This window comes from Nannizzia gypsea, genomic scaffold (genome assembly GCF_000150975.2).
Source record: "Nannizzia gypsea CBS 118893 supercont1.6 genomic scaffold, whole genome shotgun sequence".
Taxonomy (NCBI): Eukaryota; Fungi; Ascomycota; class Eurotiomycetes; order Onygenales; family Arthrodermataceae; genus Nannizzia; species Nannizzia gypsea.
In genome coordinates this window covers 645,947-669,736 of record NW_003345196.1, presented here as the reverse complement: position 1 = coordinate 669,736, position 23,790 = coordinate 645,947, and the positions used below count along the sequence as shown (strand labels likewise).

At 47.8% G+C, this 23,790-nt stretch overlaps 7 protein-coding genes across 7 annotated transcripts; 5 read left to right on the top strand and 2 right to left on the bottom strand.

Moving 5' to 3' along the window:
• Positions 1 to 151: 151 nt before the first annotated feature.
• Positions 152 to 1,140, top strand: MGYG_06856 (hypothetical protein; the record flags this gene model as incomplete). The annotated part of the gene is made up of 2 exons (XM_003170816.1): positions 152 to 284; positions 332 to 1,140. The coding sequence occupies 2 exons, from the start codon at positions 152 to 154 to the stop codon at positions 1,138 to 1,140; spliced, it is 942 nt and encodes a 313-aa protein (XP_003170864.1).
• A 1,350-nt stretch (positions 1,141 to 2,490) lies between these two features.
• On the top strand, positions 2,491 to 4,816 carry MGYG_06855 (acetate--CoA ligase; the record flags this gene model as incomplete). The annotated part of the gene is made up of 6 exons (XM_003170815.1): positions 2,491 to 2,523; positions 2,592 to 3,833; positions 3,894 to 4,154; positions 4,218 to 4,347; positions 4,411 to 4,685; positions 4,754 to 4,816. 6 exons carry the CDS (start codon positions 2,491 to 2,493, stop codon positions 4,814 to 4,816), a joined length of 2,004 nt encoding a protein of 667 aa, XP_003170863.1.
• Positions 4,817 to 5,291: 475 nt separating this feature from the next.
• MGYG_06854 (hypothetical protein) lies at positions 5,292 to 6,266 on the top strand (the record flags this gene model as incomplete). Its single annotated transcript, XM_003170814.1, has 1 exon — positions 5,292 to 6,266. One exon carries the CDS (start codon positions 5,292 to 5,294, stop codon positions 6,264 to 6,266), a length of 975 nt encoding a protein of 324 aa, XP_003170862.1.
• A 627-nt stretch (positions 6,267 to 6,893) lies between these two features.
• MGYG_06853 (hypothetical protein) lies at positions 6,894 to 13,859 on the top strand (the record flags this gene model as incomplete). The annotated part of the gene is made up of 7 exons (XM_003170813.1): positions 6,894 to 7,005; positions 7,349 to 7,435; positions 7,827 to 8,311; positions 8,370 to 11,591; positions 11,747 to 11,947; positions 12,036 to 13,682; positions 13,743 to 13,859. 7 exons carry the CDS (start codon positions 6,894 to 6,896, stop codon positions 13,857 to 13,859), a joined length of 5,871 nt encoding a protein of 1,956 aa, XP_003170861.1.
• Positions 13,860 to 14,527: 668 nt separating this feature from the next.
• On the bottom strand, positions 14,528 to 16,341 carry MGYG_06852 (NADH-ubiquinone oxidoreductase subunit; the record flags this gene model as incomplete). The annotated part of the gene is made up of 3 exons (XM_003170812.1): positions 14,528 to 15,688; positions 15,814 to 15,885; positions 15,967 to 16,341. The coding sequence occupies 3 exons, from the start codon at positions 16,339 to 16,341 to the stop codon at positions 14,528 to 14,530; spliced, it is 1,608 nt and encodes a 535-aa protein (XP_003170860.1).
• A 529-nt stretch (positions 16,342 to 16,870) lies between these two features.
• MGYG_06851 (SET domain-containing protein) lies at positions 16,871 to 19,114 on the top strand (the record flags this gene model as incomplete). Its single annotated transcript, XM_003170811.1, has 4 exons — positions 16,871 to 16,884; positions 16,935 to 17,492; positions 17,555 to 17,820; positions 17,871 to 19,114. The coding sequence occupies 4 exons, from the start codon at positions 16,871 to 16,873 to the stop codon at positions 19,112 to 19,114; spliced, it is 2,082 nt and encodes a 693-aa protein (XP_003170859.1).
• A 516-nt stretch (positions 19,115 to 19,630) lies between these two features.
• Positions 19,631 to 23,652, bottom strand: MGYG_06850 (kinetochore protein 1 extragenic suppressor; the record flags this gene model as incomplete). Its single annotated transcript, XM_003170810.1, has 5 exons — positions 19,631 to 20,085; positions 20,156 to 20,330; positions 20,768 to 21,472; positions 21,531 to 22,865; positions 22,924 to 23,652. 5 exons carry the CDS (start codon positions 23,650 to 23,652, stop codon positions 19,631 to 19,633), a joined length of 3,399 nt encoding a protein of 1,132 aa, XP_003170858.1.
• Positions 23,653 to 23,790: the final 138 nt, after the last annotated feature.

Sequence of the window (23,790 nt, the reverse complement as noted above, 5' to 3'; positions counted from 1 at the left end):
ATCATTTTAATCCGAACCGGCGGTTATTTGTCACGTGATAGAATTTTTGGTGAGGTCCAGCCCTAACGTCACTCACAGCAAATATAAGAAAAGGCGAGCTTGGAGCGAGCCTCACACTCGATAGAGATAAAGACAGAGAAGAAGACTTATGATGGCTGAGGTAGAGGAGACGAAGACTCAGCGTGCTGCTCGCCTAAGGCGGGAGAAGCGAGCAGCGAAGATAGCGGCCACTGGAACTGCACGATTAGACAAGATAACGGGTTTAAGTGGCCGTTCAATGTCATGTATGTAACACTCAGGTCGATCATGTCCTTCAGACATTTGCTGACAGTGACGTTCACAGTCCATGAGGATTCCCCGTCTGCTAGAAACACTCCAAGCCCTCCAAGATATGCATCACCTCCGGCGCAATCACCGCCACGGCAACAGTCAACACTGGGAACTACTGCTGGATTAGGGATGCCCCCGAATACCGGAGATAGCTCTCCACAGACCATCAAGGAGCAAGAAGAGTATATCAGGGCTCTCCTTCGAGCTCAACAGCCACCGCCTTCGACAGCAGACAACGCGGATCCAACCACAAAACTACTTAGCAACCTATTTGGTATGCCTCCACCTGGAGCTGGCATGACGACCCCAGGGGGGACCCCTTCCTTTCAACCCACGGCCGGTGATGCTCCAGAGCTCTCCCCCAACGACTTAGCCTCCGCCCTTGGAATCTCCCCTTCCATGGCCAACTTATTCCTGCAGGCCAAAGCCGGGCCCGCTTCAGCTTCTGCCCAACGGAACAATTCGATATGGAAAATCGCTCACATCATCTTTGCAACGGCCACAAGCTTATACTTTTTGATGCTCCTGCAATCAACTATTAACATTTATGGAGGGGGTGAACGGTTACCACCGCCCGCAACCGTGCAGAACCCGTTTCTTATCCTGGTCATGGGCGAGCTGCTACTTGTCGGAACGCGGGAGATATTTATGAATAATGATGGGAACGGGGCCGGTAATGGTGTCATCGGGATGCTTAAGACAGGCAAACGAGTGCTCTCCGACATTTTAAGGGATGGCAAGATAATGATCTTTATTCTGGGCATCGGGTCCCTATGCATGAACAACTGGGGAAAGGCCAAAACGGAATAGGATTAGAAAATAGGGTCATCGGCGCATAGAGCCTATGACTGATTGACTTATGACATATATGATGAACGATGCTCGATGGCAACTTTTCCTGTGAAAAGATTTCCGGTATGACAGCCCTTATGGAAAACCCGCCTCAAAAGGGCCAAAGCTGTCGCCAAGAAAGCTTGAAGATGGCGATATATCAAGTGGTTTTATTCATTTTAGTACCGTCGATAACTACGCCGTGATTGGTCTGTTAACCAGTTAAGGTAGTGATCGAAGCCTTTTGGCTGATTCCAATACTTAACTAGTCTATAGAACTAAGATGTCTCGTTTTTCGGTGTTAACATAACGCGTCACGGGCTCTTGTCTCGGCAGACTTTGCGTGTGCAAATATCGTGTATAAGGAGAGGGCTATCGGGTGTTGATACTTAACTAAAATAGCTGGTTGGTTGCAACAACGGGCAGCCAAAAACCAAACAGGCATTTGCAGCTGTACGTGTGGTAGAGTAACAGGGTAGCAGTCGTGCTGGAGGTCCCAACACTTGTCCTATGCTTCTACACATGCTCCGTCGCTGTGTAGTAGTTATACCTCTTATACTGATGTCGTTAGGACAGGGAACACAGATAGCTGAACAGCATATTGAACAGGCATGTAACTATGTAACCCTGCTGCATGCTGTGTTGCTACCTGGCCCCTCGGTGGCTTGCCTGTGTCACTGCAGCAAGGGGGCCTCAACCGTAACTATCCCGGCGCCTCCCCGATCATCTTCTGACCTCGGGCTTCCGTGTCCTCGCTGTAGCCAGTAAAAGGCCGTGGTTATAACCGAATTAATTATAGTGATTCCGCCTGGTGGTTCGGTTGAATGGAGAGCCTCCGCATAGTTAACTGGTTAGTTGATCGGTTAGCTGATGCCGAAGAGTAACTAGAGGAACCGCATCTCGATGGACCGGCTTCAGGGGGTGACAACGGGTGCCAAATCAGGACGATGGAGAAGATACGCGGCGTGGGATCCCTGACCTGAGCGACCCTGGCGCTGCCGTGTGTGACTCTAGGTAGTTAATGTGGCTGGCTCAGTTTTGACGTGAAGATGCTAGTTAACGAGTTAGATGGTAAAGTCAGGACGGAAATTCGGGTATGGTAAACTCAACTTTGGGGAAGCCGACCCATCTTTCCTGAAGTCTGTTCGTCCTCGTCCCTTTTATATACCGATCATCTCCCGCCTCCTTTCGTCCTTCTCTTTTTCTCTCCCTCCTGAAGGATTTGTCGCACCGCGGGAGGCCTTGTGTTCGTATCTTGATAGCTACACCCCGCTACCCCGCGATTTGTATACAACGTTGTGCACGCCAGCCTAAATTGAAACGACGACCATGGGAGAGGCAGACGCTACTAAGGTTCCGGTGGTACGTTCACTTCTGCGTTATAGAAGAAGGAGAATGAAGAAAAGGCGGCGCATCTAACTGGCGCATAGGTCGTGGAAGCCCACAACATCGAGACCATTTCCGTGCCCAAGGAGTACTACGAACACTCGACCAAAACGTACCTGAAGGACTTTGAGGAATACAAGACTCTCTATGAAGAGTCTATCAAGAGCCCGGATACCTTCTGGGCACGGCTGGCGCGAGAGCTAGTGGCTTTTGAAAGGGACTTTACCACAACGCATATTGGCTCCTTAAAGGGAGGTGATAATGCCTGGTTTGTTGGCGGAAAACTGAATGCCTCATACAACTGCGTCGACCGTCATGCGCTCAAGAACCCGGACAAGGTTGCTATCATCTACGAAGCTGATGAGCCAGGTGAAGGCCGTAGCATCACCTATGGCGAGCTGCTCAGACAAGTTTCGAGTCTTGCATGGACTTTGAAGCAGCATGGAGTGAAGAAGGGAGATACGGTAGCTATCTATTTGCCCATGATTCCGGAAGCACTGGTTGCTTTCCTTGCCTGTTCCCGCATTGGTGCTGTACACTCCGTTGTTTTTGCTGGCTTCTCGTCCGATTCGCTCCGTGACCGTATCAATGATGCCAACTCCAAATTTGTCATTACGTCTGACGAGGGCAAGCGAGGAGGAAAAGTCATTGGGACCAAGAAGATCGTTGATGAAGCTTTGAAGCAGTGCCCGGGAGTAACCAGCTGCCTCGTTTTCAAGAGGACGGGAACAGAAGTTCCATGGACACAGGGACGCGATTTCTGGTGGCACGAGGAGGTCGAGAAGTACCCCAGCTATATTGCCCCGGAGTCCATGGATTCGGAAGACCCTCTTTTCCTCCTATACACTTCAGGCTCGACGGGAAAGCCCAAAGGTTTGATGCACACCACTGCTGGGTACCTCGTTGGCGCTGCTGCAACTGGAAAATACGTCTTTGACATCCACGAGGAAGACCGATTCTTCTGCGGTGGAGACGTTGGTTGGATTACCGGTCACACATATGTTGTCTATGCCCCACTGCTTCTAGGTGCTACCACCGTGGTTTTTGAGAGTACTCCAGCCTATCCAAACTTCTCAAGATACTGGGATGTTATTGAGAAGAACAAGGTCACGCAGTTCTACGTTGCCCCAACCGCCCTGAGACTTCTCAAGCGTGCTGGTGACCAACACATTCACCATGAGATGAAGGATCTTCGAGTATTGGGAAGTGTTGGTGAACCGATCGCAGCTGAGATCTGGAAATGGTATTATGAAGTTGTGGGAAAGAAGAAGTCCCAAGTTATTGACGTAAGTACTGCTTCTCATATTTTTCTGTAACATATGAGATGTCTGACAGTGATAATGCAGACATACTGGCAAACTGAGACTGGCTCCCATGTCATTACACCCCTAGGTGGAATCACGCCTACCAAGCCAGGAAGCGCTTCTTTGCCATTCTTCGGCATTGAGCCAGCCATCGTTGACCCAGTTACTGGTGAAGAGTTGAAGGGTAACGATGTAGAGGGTGTGCTAGCCTTTAAGCAACCGTGGCCCAGCATGGCCCGCACAGTATGGGGTGCTCACAAACGATACATGGACACGTACTTCAACGTCTACCCAGGATTTTACGTGAGTAACATAAATAAGCAAAACCCAAAGACGTGTTTCGTTCCATACTGATCACAGGAATAGTTCACTGGAGACGGTGCCGGCCGAGACCACGATGGATACTACTGGATCAGAGGCAGAGTAGACGACGTCGTGAACGTTTCCGGTCATCGTCTCTCAACCGCCGAAATAGAAGCTGCTCTTATCACACACTGTAAGGCTGCCATTTACATGGAGTAAAATGGTATAAAAAAAGAAGGCTGACATATATATGTAGCTGCGGTTGCTGAGGCTGCCGTCGTTGGTGTACACGACGAACTCACCGGTCAGGCCGTCAACGCCTTTGTCGCTCTCAAAACAGGCAATGAAATTGGCGAGGAGATCCGCAAGGAGCTGGTATTGCAGGTTCGAAAGTCTATTGGACCATTTGCAGCTCCTAAGGCCGTCTTTGTCGTTGAAGACCTGCCCAAGACTCGCAGCGGAAAGATCATGCGCCGTATCCTCAGGAAGATCCTGAGCGGTGAGGCCGACAGCTTGGGTGATATTTCGACGGTAAGTAACTTTCTAGGCTTCCATAGGCTTTCGGTTTACCGATGACTGGTGGCTAATGATGTCTTTAGCTTTCGGATCCAACTGTAGTCCCCAAAATCATCGAGATGTTCGAGGCGACAAAGAAGAATTAAACTTCTTCCTAGAGTTGCGGTGGGTATTGTCTTTTCTTGCGCTGCTGGACTTTTCAAACCTATATATAGGCAGCCGTACTACCTTTCCATTAGCTTGAGCAAGATTTAGTTATCCAGGAATATCAAGTTTGGTTGGTGTCTGCCAGCCCATATTCAATGTTTAATATCGACTTTGTACCTCCGTGTGATGTGCAACCGCTTTCCATCAAGATTGTGTCCATCGCCATCATCAGTCTCAGTCCATTTGAAGGTCTCAGGACACTCAAAGGAGGTCTAGGCCGACGATTATTCAGCCAATAATACTACAGATATTTTAAATAACTAGCTTGTCATTTATGAACTACCCGCCTTGTCGAAGCGTGTCTCCCCCTTAAAGACGCTTAAAGACGCGCTCTTTTATACTATGCCTGTCTTAACATCCACCCTCCCCCAGAGTATCTCATCAAGGCTCTCATATAGGGATAAATATCCAAAAATGGCACGTTCCTGCATACCCCGAAGCAAACAACGCCTAAATAGCATACCTGGACAGAAGAAAATACCTCCCCCGTGTTCCGCTCTGACACATTCCTTCGGTGCATGCAAAAACCGAGCGTCCACCGCACGAACTTTGCACAAACTCCCACTCTGCTGGGCTCATCGAAAACTCGGACAGGCGATAACCTCTTGTCAGGCAAGGCTCAAGGATGATCGCAAGTGCCTCAAAAAGATTCCCTGGTCCGAAAGACGGCAACTTTGTATCAAACACGCGGATTATTCTCTGCCATGCTACATACTGCGTCTACCCACCGAGCTTCGCCAGCAGATCTTCTCATATATCCTTGATGATTATCAGAGCCAATATGTTCAATTCTACACATATTACAGTTTTCTGAAAATAGCGCAACTAAACCGCCAAATTTTCAGGGAGGCAACTGATATCCTCTATCGAAATCTCGTATGCAAGGTCTTTTTATACGAAGGCACTGTGTGTATTCTGGGAAGGAACTGCCTATCGGTGAAACCTGGGTCCTGGCAATACTTCAAACAATTTCACATCCAGTTGCGTGTCGCTGATAGACATGAAGCAACCCTTAACAACACTAAGCTTATTGCAACACAACTTCGCGACCGCAATATCAAGCTCCATGTTGAGGTGCTTGGCATCGCATACTGGTATAGTTGTCGAACGGCCTATATCGTCATGCCTTCCTTCTTGGATACCTTTCGACAGCTAAGGAGAGTGAGGGAGACACGAGTGACGATGGATCACGAGCTTGCTATTAAGTCGATAGAATATAGGGGGTATAAAAGAGAACAGGAGGAGCTTGTGGCCCTTATTTCCCAGTGGGAGAGTTACTCTAAAGAATGGATTGAGGACTTGGAGCGCGGGCACTCTGCGGAAGGGAGCGATTCTAAAATTACTCTACTTAAGAGCCCTAAGAAAGAAGAATTAGTCAACCCTATATGATCTAGTGTACAACAATGAGATGAATATGCAAACAACGCACCTGGGCTAAGTAGAGGAGAGCACTGCGAGATAGAAAAATGAAGGAAGAATAAATAAGGATGTATGATGTATTGTTGAATTGCATGTCATAGCAGCCTGGATGCGGCGACACGGCGCTTTACTCGATTCGGATGGGGCTAACCGCGGCCCGTATTAAAGTTTTGTTAGGCAACAGCATGACTAATCGCATCACCTGACCAACACTCCCCTTTGGGCTAACATTCGACTCTTCGAACCTCAACTTTTTTTTCTTAAGAGCAGCAACATCCGCGTTTTCTCAGCGCTCGCTGTCTAAACACCTTTTCTTTTCTCTGTTTCTACTTCTAAAGCACGGGAAAGCAGATAAGTTGCTCATATCTGTGGAAGAAAACCCGTTTGGCTAGCTTCTTGTCGGTTTCGCAAGCTCTTTTTGTTTAACCTTTTCACGTCGCGACCTCCCAGCCCAACCTCGCAGCAAGTCGACGGCTCCAACCACCACTTACTCTACCTCGCCTCCTCCTAGGCTTCGTTCGCGTTTTCGACATCTGCTTGTTCATGGCTCGATAATCCTGTTTCGCTTTGCCAGAAGTCTTAACAACGCGGGACGCGATGTCGGGATTCGGAACGGGCTCCTCCTTTGGAGGCTTTGGCTCCAATAACAATCAGCAACAGAATACTGGATTCGGATCAACTGGGTTCGGAAACACTTCTGGAAACACTGGTAGGCCTTCTATGTTTTTCTCTATGATACCCTTCCCCTTTCCCCTTTTGTGATTCCTTACTTGATTGTTTTTATGGTTCGTGTTGTTTCCACTATGAGCTTGAAACGAGGAGATGCATTTTCATCGGGCCACGAGAATCTTCTCTACAAAAACTGCCACGCCAGAATTCATAAAAGGAGACATAAAAGAAGACAGAAAGGCGCAAACGATGAATAAAAGCTGCGACTCTGGAACAAACTCTGCTGGGAACAATATCGACACCACGCGGGCATAAAAGAAAGAGAACAACCCTCCTCTGACCAAGAACTTCTGCCTTTCCCTCTTTTTCTTTGGTACATTTAGGTTTTGGATCGACCCCTCTCTTTGGAAATACCTCAAATACCGGTAATACATTCGGAAGCTCTTCCGGTGGATTCGGGACTGGAGGAGGTACGTCAACGCAGACCTTGTTTTATAGTTGTCGCTTTTTTAAAACAACAAAAGGGAATGGTTGAAATTTGGCTATCTCGACATTTCTTTCTCGGGGCGGATATTTCCTCAAACGATCCAATTCTTGATGCAAAAATTTCTTTTCTGTCTATTCGCGGATCCAAGGCAGCTGGTCGTATATGCGCCCTCCAGTGTCGCGTGGCTCACAATTCTGATTCCAAAATCTCGGTTAAATACTACCAGATAACCCCGAGATACGGCATTGATATCTCCTATTATCATATATGAGCTTGCGCGGCCAATGGACCTAAAGATTTTTTTTCTTCCAGCTTTCTTATGCATGTTGAATAACCTGCCATATGCAGATGTGCTAATCGTTCATGACTTTTAGGATTTGGGTCCAATACCAATACATCGAACTCATTGTTCGGGGGTCAAAATCGACCATTCGGCTCCACTAACACCACTACTGGCGGCGGATTCGGCTCAAACACCCAAACCTCTGCGTTCGGCTCATCCGGTTTTGGAACCGGTACTAGTGGTTTTGGCTCAACCTCCAACACTGGAACAGGTGGTGGAATTTTCGGTAGCAAGCCATCTGGCGGATTTGGATCAACGGGTAATCAAACCGGAAGCATATTCGGAGGCACTTCTACTTCCAGCCCAGCTACCAACACGGGGACGGGCTTTGGAGGTGCTACCACTGCCTCAGGATTCGGTGGCAGCGGAACTGCTCTGGCTGGTGAAGTGCCTCCCTCTCAAGGTACTGCCAACCCAACATTCAGCCCATTTACCGAAAAGGACCCTGGTTCCTCAAACACCAGCAATTATCAGAGCATAAGCTTTATGACGCCGTATCAAAAATACTCATTCGAGGTAAGTATCTCTTAAGTGCATTTGAATATGTAGCAATATGATGGCTAACCCTACATAGGAATTACGAGTCGCCGATTATGAGCAAGGAAGACGATATGGGAACGCTAGCGGCCAGCCAGGCGCGTTTGGCTCCTTCTCTGGATTTGGACAAGGGTCTAGCGGTTTCGGTACTACAGCCGCCAGTTCATCTCCATTTGGTGGAACAACCACAGCTACTTCTGGTTTTGGGACCCAAAATCAGACACAGAGCACTGGTTTCGGCTCAAATACTTCCTCTAACCCATTGTTCGGAGCAACAAAACCAGCCACCGGTATCTTCGGTCAAGCCAATTCCACACCTACCACAGGCTTTGGAACCTCCGGAACTACTGGAGGGTTTGGAACATCGACTACCAATGCCTTCGGAGGAGGTAACACTGGCGGCGGCTTGTTCGGCAATACCCAACAAAAGACCACCGGCTTTGGTACTACCGCTACCCCAACTCTAGGAACGGGCTTCGGTACACAGACGAATACAACTAACGCTTCGCCGTTCGGCGGTAATACAACCTCAACCACTTTTGGCCAGCAGGGAAGCAACACATTTGGCACATTCGGCCAGAACCAAAACCAAAGCAAGCCAGCATTCGGAGGCTTTGGTCAAACCCAACCGCAACAGCAGCAAACCGGTGGAGGCCTTTTTGGAAACACCACCGCTACTTCCGGGACTGGTAACTCCTTGTTCGGCAACAATAACCAGCAACAAGGATCATCGATCTTTGGCCAGCAGAACCAGCAAACCAGTACCGGTGGCGGCCTTTTCGGCAATACCCAGCAAAATCAGCAGCAGCAGCAAAAGCCTGGAGGTCTGTTTGGTGGCGGTCTCGGTACTAACACTACTACGACAGGCACCACCGGATTTGGACTGGGTACTTCTCAACCTGCGCAGCAGACCAATTCGCTGTTTGGAAACACGCAACAGAAGACGGGTAGTTTGTTTGGCACGACGCCTGCCCAAGGTTCTTCATTGTTCGGAGGAAACAATGCTGCCCCTACATCCTCAAGCATTTTTGGCCTTGGCAGCACGGCTCAAAACACCCAGCAACAGCAACAGCAGACTGGCGGATTGGGGACTGGTGGAAGCAGCCTATTTGGCCAATCCCAACAGCAGCCGCAACAGCAACAACCATCGCCCTCTGGGTTCCAGGCATCTCTCCTTGATGGCAACCCATATGGCAGCCAGTCTATCTTCTCTGGCCTCCCTGCGCCCAACGCCCCATCCCCAGGCCCACTAGCCACCCCCCTATCTGCCAGCATCAAACAAAAGCAGCGCACGCCACTGCCCATGTATAAAATATCTCCACTTGCAGCAAACCGCCTGGTTACTCCTCCCACTCGTCAAGGCTATGGATTTAGCTACTCTACTTCCAGTGCTGCAAGCACATCTGGGAATAGCAGTATCTTTGGAGGAAGTCTGAGAAGCGGTGGCAGCCTTGGAAGGAGTTTTGGCAAAAGTTTGACAGGCAGTAGCAGCCTCCGAAAGACTTGGGACCCGGAGACTGACAGCGTCCTTTCCCCGGGAGCTTTCTCTGCTGGCAATTCCAGACAAAGCGGAAGCCTGAAGCGCTTGACCATTGACCGCAATCTGCGTACTGATTTGTTTTCCCGTTCGGCCTTGACCAATGGCGATGAGAGTGCACCGCCATCCAGCAAACTCAAGAAGAAAGTCAGCTTTGATGATGCTGTTGCCCCAGGCGACTCTGCTGACAAGACCAACGGGGCCATTATCCGTGTTGAATCTGATACTTCTGAGCCTACTCCCGAAGAACTTGGATTCTTGAGATCTGCTCGTAAACAGTCTTCTGCCAATTCGACTCCAACGGCAGCACCCAAGAGCACTGAGCTCCCTAACGGAGGTTCGAGCGCATCGTCCTCTCCACAAATGGAACAGGTTAGAGGCAAAGAGCTAGCCACCGTCCCAGAGAATGTCGAGCAAGTTGCCCTCACCACTCCAACCAATAAGCCACTCGTTATCGTTCCAACCGTCGACCCTAAGCCTGGTGAATACTGGATGAAGCCATCTCGGGCAGAGCTCAGCAAAATGTCTCGTGAACAACTGAAACAGGTCCCTAACTTCACAGTTGGCCGTGTCCGTTGTGGATCTGTTACCTTTGACAGACCAGTCGACTTGACCACTGTCAATCTTGATGACATCTTTGACAAAATTGCCAAGATCACCATCCGCTCTATTACCGTTTACCCGGACGAGGCCACTAAGCCTGCTCGCGGCAAGGGCTTGAACATGCCATCTACTCTTCGCATTGAGAACTCCTGGCCTCGTGGTAGAGACAAGAGAAGCCCATCGCCATTCACATCCGGACCAACATTCGAGAAGCACATCAAACGCCTCAAGGAGGTTACGAACACAGAATTCATTGACTACGAGAAGGAGACCGGTACCTGGATCTTCACTGTCCCTCACTTTACGACATATGGGCTTGACTATGATGATGACGAGGATGAAGGTGAGAGCTTTGATCGAAGCACTTTAAGCACTGCTCCTGACTCTGTCGCTTCAAATGATCAGACCCCTACACAGTCGTCCGGAATGCGCAATTTTGATACCTCAATGAGTATCGAGGGCTCTCTTTTTGGCGATTCTGTTAGCGGTGTGGAAGACGATACTTTTGAATTTAAGAAAAAGAAACCCGTTCCAGGGACATTCGCTCGCCAGGCGCCAAATGGAATGCAAGCAGTACAGGAAGACATGGAATACGAAGACGAAACCGACCAGGATTCTTTTTTAGAGGACGGCTCCGCGGGTTCAGTTACTAATGAAAGTGAAGGACAGCTGGAAAGCATGTCACCTTCAGCATCAGAACTTGAATCGGACAGGGACGAGGATATGGAAATGGCTGGTTCCTTCCCAATCCCTGACCAAACCGTGGAGCTCACCTTGACTAGCCCCTTGAAGAAGAATAACTTGTTTCAATCCATGCCTCGATTTGGCACTCCCACTAAGTCCGCAGATCTCAACCTTAACGGTAACTGGGCTGAACAACTTCAACGAACTATCAGTCCACGAAAGCAAGACAGACAGGCACTTCGAGAAGCTCAAGATAGAGCTTTTTTGGATAGAGACGAGGATGATAGTCCAACTGCAGCATCGAAACGAACCGAGGAACGTCCAACGCAGTTCACTACCAGTATCGACCTTATGAACTCTTTATTCCGACAACCCAAACGGCAAGGAGCGTCTCCTGCTCCTGCTCAATCATTGAAAGCCAAGAGTGGATTAGAGGTTTGACTCCCTCCCAGTTCAACATTTTATTCAAATAGCCCCCAATTGCTTTTTATACCATGTGGCCCCAATATGTATTTTAATCGCGTTTTACATAATCTGCTGTGTATTTAGCAAGAATGAAGATGAAACCATACTAAAACTTTTTTCTATAGTGGCCTTATCCAAAGAAACCCAAGACTTTTGCGGGAAAGCCAGGTGAAATGGCAGAAATTGAGGCTTCATTCCATAATTCTACCAAGGCACGATGGGGTGTACTTGATGAGGTTCTGCTTCCAAACAATAAACCCGAAGTTCCTCTTTATGGAGAGAAGAAATTGGTGAACGCCAGCAAATTTGATCATGAGACTGCAGAGGTACGTCCTTTTTCTCCTCAGGTTAAGCGTTTTCCAGCTTACTGACTTAGAGTTCTGTTTGAAGGCCCAAAATCCCTTACAATTGCAGAAAACACAATCAATTGTTCGCCTAATCGACAATGTGCCTTTCGCCTCTTTGGCCCTTCCTAATTTTGGAGCCTTAGCCCAAGCTGTTACTGACACTACCAAAGAGGCAGACAGTGAGAGATGGCTGTGGCAATTGGCTAACATTTTGTTCAATGATGATTTGGAGGATGACATTTCCGATGGTGTTCCTGCTGGACTCCTTGATAAATACCAACATCGAATCAAGAAAGACCGCCTTGGCCGGCTGTGGGAAACGATCATCCGTACTCATCGCCCAAACGGAACTGAAGGCCTCAAAACACCCGAAGAACGTGCCTTTTCCTACCTGTGCTCCCACCGTATTGAAGAAGCATGCAAGGTACTTATTGATTCTGGAAACCCGCATTTGTCATCACTTGTTTCGCAGATAGGTCGTGATGAAGGTACTAGAAACGCTATGCAAGACCAGATTGAGTCGTGGCGCAAGGGTGGTATCTCTTGTGAGATTAGTGAACCCATCCGGGCCATTTACGAGCTGCTTGCAGGAAACTGCCTACGCAGTGAAGGAAAACCAAGCGGCCCCCCAGAAGAACGAATCTCAACTTTCAATCTTTCGGACCGTTTTGAACTCGATTGGTTCCAGGCATTTGGCCTCCGGCTGTGGTATGGAATTTCAGACGATGATCCAATTGAGGACGCTGTAACCTTATTTCATCATGATTTATATCACGAAGGTGAACCTCAGCATCCACTGAATGTGATCACTAATGCCTCAGATGGAAAGACAACTGACGACGCTCTTGGCCGCGAGTCTCCCTTCTGGGTTTTGCTGAAAACATATACCCTTGCCGTCAACAATGGCACTCACCCAGAAATCGCTCCAGTTCAAATGCCAGCCGCCATAACCCCAATCGCAGTCTCTGGCCACATGCTGTTCAATCGTCTGTCATTCCAACTATTCCATCAGCTATCTAAGGTGGTGGGGCATTATGATGCTCTTGCTGTTGACCAGTCTCGAGCAGACCAACTTGCGTGGGATCTCGCCTGGGAGCTTACTTCTGCCGAGCAATATGCGCCTGCTCTGTTTGTTCTCTTGCACCTCTCTCGCCCTGCAGACCGGGAGCGGAGTGTTAAGGAGATTTTAAGCCGTTTTGCTTCCTTGATTCCTTCTCCCACAGCTGAAAATGGAACCCCAAGCTCTCTATGGACATATCTTACTGTGGAGCTTCAGATTCCACCAGCTTGGCTTTGGATTTCCAAGGCGCTACATGCCCGAGCTGTTGGTGATATTGCTAGCGAAGTGGAGTGTCTCATTCATGCCAAACACTGGAACGAGGCCCACGGAACCTTTTACCGCATTGTTGCTCCCAAGGCAGTTATCGAAAGAGACTATGATACGCTTGCTTCCCTACTTAATGGATTTGGTGAAAACCCAGAAAGGAGGGTTAGAGACTGGGCGGATGGTGGTGCTGTCTACCAGGATTTCCTCCAGCTGGTGAATGCAAAGGGAGGATGGAGAGACCCAACTCCGTTAAAGCGATTGCTTAAGGCACTTGCCCATCTTGGCGGGAAAGTCGAAAAGTCAGCTACTTCAAGCTTATATGAGCGAATCGCTTTCAGGGAAATGAGCCGTTTGGTTGCGGGATGGGCCACAAGAGATGTTGGAAACGTAAGTATTAGCGCGCCCCAAGATACATTATCAACGAACTACAGCTAACACATGCATCAGAATATCGAGTCTTCCACCATCCTCAATCTCCCATTGACTAGGGATGCTCGACGTACTCACACTGCGGAAGTCAGCCGACGTTACTATAACGCAATCATGGCTGGCGGAAGCAACTAAGCAGGTCAAAGCCTTTTACCCATGCCAACCAATGTTCCCTTGAACGGCGCTTAGATTATCATGACCTACCTCGGCATTCCCTTTGTTCTTCTTTTTGATATTTTGTGGGCGTTTTAAGCTATTCATTCCTAATTTCTTAAACTTTCTACCTGTTTTATTATCACCGATCACCATCCCATTATGCCCTCGACATTGTTTTATTAAAATCTCCCCGTTCATCCCCCATCCCGACATTTTGATTTGACCTTTGCCACAAAACCTACGAATTTCTTACATAGATTAGCTAGCCAGTACTTTGAATCAAAGAATGAACCCCCCAAACCCATACTTTTTTGGTCCCCAAGTAATTGAAAAGAACAACTAGTTAGTAGATAGAAAACTTTCTAAAGTGTAAAAAGGTAAATATTGCCTTAGAAATCCATACAAAAAACATAATAAACGCAGAAAGAGAGCAAACCGCAGATATTTTGAACATGCGAATCAGGATGGATGACAAGAATAGATGACACAATGGAAATCCAGTGTTGCCACCAACCGCAATATACAGGGCCCTAGGAGAGCAAGAGTGACAATGTGTAGTCTTCTTGGAATGATTAATACATTTTGCTAAAAAGACAGATTTAACCTTTCCCCCCAAAACCGGTTCGAGTTGAGAGGTTCTTTGTCAACTACTGCCCGGGAGCAATCAGCTTGCCTTCCAGGCGGGTGTTGGGAGCCCAGCCACCGGCAAAGACCTCTTTTCCTCCATTTGCCTGTGCGTTCTGGCGTATTCTGGCCTCAAGTTCTGGTCTGAAGTGGCGAATCAAGCCCTGGATAGGCCAAGCAAAAGCCTCACCCAAAGCACAGATGGTGTGGCCTTCAACTTGCTTCGTTAGCTCCTGGAGCATATCGATTTCACGCTCACGAGCCTGGCCACGTTCGAAACGTTCCATCATTTGAAGGGTCCATTTGCTTCCTTCACGGCAAGGAGTGCATTGTCCGCAACTTTCGTGGCGGTAGAAAGCAGAGAGTCGGGAGATAGCACGAACAATGTCAGTGGATTTGTCCATGACAATAACGGCTGCAGTACCGAGACCGGATTGAGAGTCCTTGAGGGCATCGAAGTCCATCATTTGGTCGTCACAGACATGCTTGGGGAGAACTGGAGTGGAGGAGCCGCCGGGAATGACGGCAAGAAGGTTGTCCCATCCACCTCGTACACCACCGCAGTGACGGTCAATCAATTCGCGGAGAGGAATAGACATTTCTTCCTCAACGGTGCAGGGGTTATTGACATGACCAGAAATACAGAACAGCTTAGTTCCCTGGTTTCTCTCACGGCCAAAGCCAGCAAACCATTTACCACCACGACGGCAGATAGCGGGAGCAACAGCAACAGTTTCAACGTTGGTGACAGTGCTGGGGCAGCCAAAAAGACCGACGGCAGCAGGGAACGGGGGCTTTAGGCGAGGCTTTCCAGCCTTTCCTTCAATAGACTCGATTAAAGCAGTTTCTTCACCACAGATGTAGGCGCCCATTCCACGGTGAATGTAGACATCAAAGTCGTATCCAGAACCACAGGCGTTCTTCCCGATCAGACCGGCGGCATAGGCTTCGTTGATTGCCTTTTGTAGAACGGTGGCCTCTTCGTAGAATTCACCTCGAATATAGATGTATGCTGCAGTTGCGTTCATGGCACGCCCAGAGATGAGACACCCTTCGATAAGCTTGTGGGGGTCCTTGCGCATAATTTCACGGTCCTTGCATGTACCAGGCTCACCCTCATCGGCGTTCACAACGAGGTACCTGGGCTTATTGTCCTTGTCCCAATCTTTGAAGTTCATGAAAGACTGTATTCAATAGAATCGTTAGATATAAGGCAATCGAGACATAAGACTAATAAAGTAGTTTCCGAACGATACGTTTCGGCGATCTTTGAATGGATTGTAGCGGTGAAATAAAGAGTTAAACATACCCATTTCAATCCAGATGGGAAGCCAGCACCGCCGCGGCCTCTAAGTCCAGATGTTTTGACTTCATTGATGATCTACCAAAAGACATTAGCATGAGATGTGCATTCCTACCAGCGAATATCCGAAACTGGGCATCCCCAACGGCATGAACTCACCCAGTCGTGGCCCTTGAGAATAATTTCCTTCGTCTTGTACCAATCACCGCATTTCATGGCATGTTTTAGGTCCGGAGGATGTCGTCCGTACAAATTCTGAAATATTCGGTCTTGGTCCTTCAATCCGCCGTATACCCGTGGTGGGTGCGCAGTAGCGCCATCTTGAACGGTAGCAAAGCCTCGTCGCTGTGTTTGCGGCGGCTGCTGTGCTAATTGCTGGGACTGCTGCTGGTTCTGTGGTGCGGGCGACTGTTTAGCGGCCGGCTGTGCAGATGTCAAGCGAGGGAGAGAGGCGGCGGCCGCAGAGGAAAGGGCGCGAGACGAGACATATGGGATTGCGTGGGCTGGCGGAGCCACGGCAGCTCTGGAGATCATGGTGGGCAGGTCACCCGTCGTTACTCGACCCCAATTGAGCCCAATGGAAGATGCGGTTTTGAAGCTGGTGATGCTGCGACTTTTGCGGCCGTCGTGAGGTTGATGTTGGTCAAAGTCGTTTCTTTACGCGGTATCTGATTGGTCGGATCACGTGAATAATATTAACACGCGCTAGACGCCAGACGCCAGACGACAAAAGACGGAGGAAACGATGGCGACGGTGATATTGCAGGATATCATGATGAAATATGTATTATACTTTACATGGGGAGGATTTTATAGTGGCAGTGAGTGATAATTTTTAACACATAATTTCAATGTAGGGATAACCTGTGAGCCTAATAGACCGGGTATAATTAAGTCTTCAGTAACCGCTATATTCCCACATTTCCCCATTAATCATAGATAACTACCTAGTTGAAGGGGAGCGATTCGTTGCTGGCGACACAGTGTGCGCATTTACTATGATAGTAGCGGAGACTCTTTTACCAATCAAACACACTAATTTGCTATTAAATATTACTTCACTATGGCAAACAATAGGTACTTATAGGCCACCCCAATGAGTTGAAAAATAATTAACGATTGGATAGATTGAAATTCGACAGCCCCCCGGCTACACTATCTGAGAAGATAGAGGCAGATAAGGAACTGGCCAACTGGATCACGGCTCTTGGGGGAGGGTTAGATCCTACAGTCGAAATCCATAGAGATGCTGAAAGAGGGGCATGTCTCCGAGTCCGAAGCAGCCAGTCACTGGATTCCTCAACCGTCGTGGCCAGATGTCCAATTTCTGCAACCATGTCGATACTCAATGCGAAGAATTTGGATCCCAATCTTCCACCCCATGACTTCCATTGTTCTGATCGATTGTCTCAAGGAGTCAGAAAGACCATCATTCTGGCATTGTTCGTTGCTCATCAACAGCTAAAAGAAAAAGGCTCCCACTGGTGGCCATACCTAGCAACTCTTCCAAGAGCTAGCGAGCTGACATCGGCTCTCTTCTATCATGGCGATGATCTTGAATGGCTGCAAGGTACCAATTTATACCAAACCCACCAAGCATACATGAATGCGGTGAAAGAAGAGTACGATTCAGCAATATCTATTTTACGAGACGAGGGCTGCTTAGCTGCGGAATTATACAGCTGGTGAGACAATATTATTCACGCATAGCCAGAAGAGCCATATACTGATTAATTACATGTTACAGGGATCTCTTCTGCTGGGCATATACGGTTATCGCTTCTCGTGCGTTTACATCAAGAGTTCTGAGTGTATATCTCTCCCGTAATCCAGCTCTTAAACAGGATGAAGAATTCCAAATCTTGCTTCCTTTGGTTGATTCCTCTAACCACAAACCATTGGCAAAAATTGAATGGCGAGCAGAGGCTGCTGAAATAGGCCTAAAAGTGGTCGAACCTATTGTTTCCGAAGAGGAGATTCACAATAATTACGGACCACTTAACAATCAACAATGTGCGTATTATGCCCTTAAGTCATACTTAACTTTAGCTAACATGAGACAGTAATGACAACGTATGGGTTCTGCATTGTTGATAATCCATGTGATTTCCGAGATTTAAACGTGAATGCTCCCCCAGGAACGCCTCTCGCCAACGCTCGACAGTTTCGCTATCAAGAATTTCAAGAACCACAGGGAAAATCCCCGGACAACAAATGCTTCCTATTCAATATATTTTACCCCTTCTCCAGCGAACTGTCTACAATAGAAGAACGTATATTCTCCCGTGACTTGCTTGATGCACTGGGTTTAACCCGTCTAAACACCCGAGAGTCTCAAAATATCGAAGTAACGGAAGACCGTACATATGCAAATTTTCATGATTCAGGATCCCGTATTGTCCTCAATGCACTGTGCCAGGGTTCGGCCGAGCTTGCATTTAGGATTATCAGGATTGGACGTGGAGGCTACCTTCAGAAACAGCCGTCAAATGATAAACAGAAACTCGCTCAAATATACCGAGAAAGCGAATGGCTAATTTATATGACTGGCCTGGTAGTATGTGAATGGGCGATTACTCGATCGAGAACATCAGGTTCTAATGACATGGAAACACTACTTGAAAAGCACCTCTCTTATATCCCATCACCCACGGTCCGTGAGCGCCTTAGGAATGTCATCAAGGAATCAAATTCTATTGTTCCCCAGCAAGGCGAGCTGTTTCTCGGGAATGAGATATTAGACCTCTTGGATCCGTCAGATACGAAAGTGTCTGTCTGTGAATTCATCAATGACATATCCCACACCGTTGATAGCCTTATTGACCCGTCAAATCGGCAACTAGGCCCCAATACCGTGACATACATTCTGTTCCTCCTCATATGCCTTAGGGCAAGCAAGGCAATTGTTAGCCCCATCAGTCCAGGAGAGCAATTTCACAATACGTTAGCAGGTATATTCCCTAAACGCCTTGATGAGTATGTCGTTCAGCTTATTGATTGGTATCCCCTGGATGATGAACAAACTATTGGCGACGTTTTGGAAGAAGAAGTGGAAAAGGAGATAGCCGTGATTTCTAAGGCAATAGAGGAGGCAAAATCCCGAAAGTCTTATGGTCTTATACTAGGTCCATCCGATCAATGGCTATCCCTAGATATGTTGAGATGGGCAGCATATGTGGTGCAAGAAGAGGAGGTTACGGTTTTGAGAAACCCGCTAGAGATGGTCTCAAAAGGAGCTTCAAATGAACCTGTTCGCATGGATACTGATAATTATTTCTACGTTTCTCAGCTCCCAGCGAGTACCTAGTTAGCCCACTAGGTCTGAACTGGATATAAAATGCCTTCTGATGCTTCTCACTTTAAGACCACTTTTCAATTCAAAAATGCAATTACCTTTCAACATTATATTCAAACGGGAGAATGGCGCCTGTTCGGGGTAACCAGTACCTCAATGCAACTAGTGATTTGATGCACGTATATGCCCTCGTAGAATTTTGGGGTTATTCGGCGGAATAAGGCAATTAGATGGATAGCAAGGCAAAGCGTCGAATGAACAAAACGTAACGATGATGCGGGTTCGTATGCACAGAAGAAATAGAGAAAGTACTCAAAAACGAGTATCGAGCAGGGGTATAAATATTGTACAGAGAATGGGATGAATGGACACAGACGCATTGAAGAATATATCCCATGGAATGATCGGGGTGAATGACTGTGGAGATCCATATATGAGTTCAGATGATATAGAGACGGCTGGCAAGATGAAGTTCGCTAAAGCGTTCAAAATGAAGGTATATGACGGAATAGCAGGGCAGGCTGAAGCTTATTTTGTCACTGATCTCTTCCCAGGCACTAATATCTCAACAAGTCCGTCGTCTTCCCCGTCACTGTTATCTTGACCTCTTGCTGAGTCTGGGGTCAGTTCTCTCTCCTCTGGGTATACCGAGCCGTCCAGTCCATGATGATCCGACCCTAAGAAAGTTGAATACCCTAGCGCTTCCTGTATTATGGTCTCGTCATCTTCGTCAGAGTAAGAAGTTGAAGGCCCCACCATATCACCCATTTCGTCGTCGTCGTCAAAAGCATCCACTGGTAGTCGGAATTTCCTTTCTACACTTTCCATAGGAAGACTGCCATCCTCGTCAGATGAGCTGTCTGAATAGCCACTTACGTCCTGGAAACCGGAGAAAGACGAAGATTGGTGATCTGAGTCTCCCGCAGTGTCTGCGTCATGCATAGCGTTACCAGAGCTGTCCTCGCCTTCTTCCTTCGCAAAGCCTGTATTTACAACATAGTCAGTTGTGAAGAAACTTCTAGGGTTGCTAGGATGTAAATTGGGAGTTCTCACCATCCTCCTCTTGATCCTCGTTGTTAGCAGCAGCAGCGTCAAGAGCCTGTTGCTTTTGGAGAGCAAGTCGAGCCGCAAGTTGGCGTCGTGCTCGTGATGGGCCAGTACTCAACGGCGCCGGGGGAGGTGGGAGGATTGGAATAGGCTGGGTTTCTGAATTGTCAAATATGCTTGCCTGTGTTTTGAGTAAGTTCTCGTTAGCTCCCGGGAAAGAGAACAGGCTGAGATAAATATGAATAGAAAATATGTGTAGAAAAGTGATAACAAAAAAGTATGGACATGAAGGTGAGACATGCAGGGAGACATTATCCAGTGTAATAAATTTGAGGCCATAGAGATCGGAACACAATCATCCACAGAAAAGAAAGAAAATGCCTGGCAGGAAACTAAAACCCAAGCAAGCTAAGTCATAGAAACCCCCAGCAGACATGACATGATATCTCTAAATAGCCTCGTGATATATAGGTATATATATATCAACAAAGGGAAGTGAATAATTGTGAGGAGCGTTTCATGTATATAGAGGGCACTGCGCAAGAAGCGAGGCCTCTACTATTCGTCACTCATATCAATATCTTCGAACGAATTGCCATCACCATAATTTGGACTTACAAGGCCTGCTCCAATTGATTGAGGATCACGATGATCCGTTCTGTCTTCCATGTCTTCGTCGTCATCGTCACTTCCGAAACCGCTGAATAAAGATACGCCGGTTCCGGTCCCTGTTCCGGTCCCAAGGTTGCTGCTGAAGCCAAAAGCGCCGCCAGATGCAGAGGATTGGTTATCGAAAGTGAGATTGTTCAAAGAGAAGCCACTGGAGAAGCCTCCATTGAGACCGGCATCGGCTAAGGCTGAAGAAGTTCCTTGAAGGTTAGTGGGCGCGCTTATGGCGTTTAGGACTGCTTGACGATGGCTCATAGTGATATCGGGCTTTACGCCACCTAGGATAGCGTTCTCGCGTTCCCTGGTATCTGAAAGGGCATGTTCAACGTAGTCAATCCAATCGGCATGCGTTAACTTTTCCATAACGTGTGGTGAAAGCACTTCGCGCGGGTGACGTTCACTAAACTTCACTACCTCTTCAGCAATGAGAGTAAGATGGCCCATGTTTCCAAGGCGCATCTTATGCTTAGCTTCGGATTCTTCACTGCGTCGTTGGGCCTGAATGATTTGCGTAGTAATTTCGGCACTTTCGAACAAATCAATGACCAGTGTTCTGTTGAACCCTTGTTCCATTAAACCGTTAAGTAGCTGCTGCACGATATCATAAACCACATTATGGAGGAAGTTGTTCCAAGGGAAACGGAAGAAATAAGACTGATTATCACGGTCAGTTGAAAAACTTGAAGGTTATTAATATTACAAGAATACTTACCAATACCGTTGGCACAACTTTGTGCTCGTGGAACATGATCTTCATATAATCACCGACAACGGGCTTTCCGTCAGGCTCTCTTTGAATGAACGGATCAGACTCATACTTGGATTCCTCGAGCGTAAGCTCATCTGTGTGAGATGGATGTGGATGCCCTTCCTCCGATAATGTTGGGGTAGTTTCTGGCGTTGTTAGAGCGGATGAGGGGGGTACTGTGTCTGTACTGGCCGACTGCCCAGCAGTTGGCTCAGGTGCGGGAGTGTCAGACGGCTTGGAAACTGATTCAGGTTCCTTCATGGCCTCACCCTCTTTATTGAGGTGAATTTCGTCTACTTTTTCGGTCAGATCGGACTGTATCGAAGAAGAGACGGATTTCTTAGCGTCAGATCCTGTCCCAGCCGTTGGAGGCTCTTTCTTGGATGTGTTTAGTTTCGGGGGTGTTAATGGTTCATCAACAAAGTCGTCTCCCTGTCCTAGCTTTGGAACGTTCGTAAACGTGTTGTCAGCGGTAGGCTTGGTATCGCATCCAGCAGGGCTTTCAGAGCCCTTGACCCTATCAACGAGCACTCCGGAAGATGTGATCTCTTCGAATGCTTCCTCTTCGCCAGTGTTAGCTTGTCCTCTTCTTTTTGATTCCTCGGGAGATGTGGTGTCCATTCTCGAGTCCGAGGTACCATTAATACTATCTGCATATACGAAGCCATCTTCGGTATTCTGGGGGAATCCTAAAGCTCGTAGCCGTTCTCTTTCCAAGTCTCGTGCCAGCATATCTCCATGACTACCGGGTTCATTGTGCAGACACATGTTACTACAATGGAGTAGTTCTGCCATAAGCTCGCAAGTCTTAAACCTATCGAAGCCAAGGGGTTCGATAGTTTCTCCCCAAGCAGTGTCAAGCTTACTGTTGGCTGGCCTGCTTCTCTTGTTCATTAATTCCATGAATTGGGGAACATGGCTTGCAAATTCCTTCAGCATGGTACCAAGGTATATGGGGTCATGGGTTGTTGGTGTAGAATTGCGGTTCTCCGCCATCTCAGGGTCATAATCAGGATTATTTTTTCGGATGATATCGATAATTATGCCGACGCCAACGGTAAGGGGGTTTCCGCCTTGAACCATGGAAGATATTAGTGTCCTTATGCAGGGTTTTGATACCAGCTGTCGGGTTAAGCTATTGGGTCCAATACAGGGCTGTTCGTTCTGCGCAGCATTGGCGGAGATGGTGACAATGGCCTTCAGCAAATCACCAGCGGCTGTTTGAGTCTCGGGTGGATGGTCATTTGAGATGTACGACAGAAAAGTGGGGATAAGGTTCTGGGATTGGAGCCACTGTGTCTCATATTAGTATTCAAGCAACGGAGGGAGAAGTAGGTGGTGGAGTGTATGTGCATACCTCTGTTACGTTCTGTTCTTCGATCTTGTCGAGAGTGATAATCTTCAAGACGAGATCCATAACCAGGGGATTGTCAACATGCTGCAGCAACATCTGTATGATATTATCCAGACGCATAATGAACGCAATCATGGCGTCCGTCTTCTGGTCCAACAGCACTTCATTGACCTTTACAAAGTAACTTGTTTGTACAGAGTCCAATTCTCCCGGCCTGTACATGTACTGCCAAAAGCATCGTAGAGCATCCTCATTTTCCACCATGGCTTCGATGACCGACCAGGAAGGCGACGATAGCACTTCGGAGGCGATGTAAGCATATTTCAGCCTATTCTTCTCAGCCTCTTCCAGGTCCTTGGGTTCACGGCTCGTTTTTGGCGATATCCTGGGGAACTCCGAGAGCTGGATCTGGCCTTCACCGGATGATGATTCGGGAGATTCGGGTTCTTTCTTGCCGTCGGTCGTCTCGTCATGTCCATCTTCATTATTATCATAATCATTGTGTTTGCGGCCGTCATCATCATTGTTGAGGAGACTTGGAGAGATGATGAGTTCGAACAATCTCTTCAGAACATGGTCATCCCGTAAATACTCTATCAACCTTGTATTATGCTGTTTTATCTCCTGCATCAAGTCGGACTCATCAAGGATCTCTTCCACCCTGACATCGGGTTTATCAAGGAGCGTGGTGATGGGTGACACATTCGCGTAACCGCCATATTTCCAGAACATGATGAAAGTTTGTAATGCCGGTGAGAGATAGGGAAATCGTTATGCATTGAAAAGCAATCTTGGATATCGTGGAGAAAAAGTTGTCGGGCCCTTGTTTGTTGTTATTGTTGGTTTTGCCCAACACAAAAAGGAAGGAAA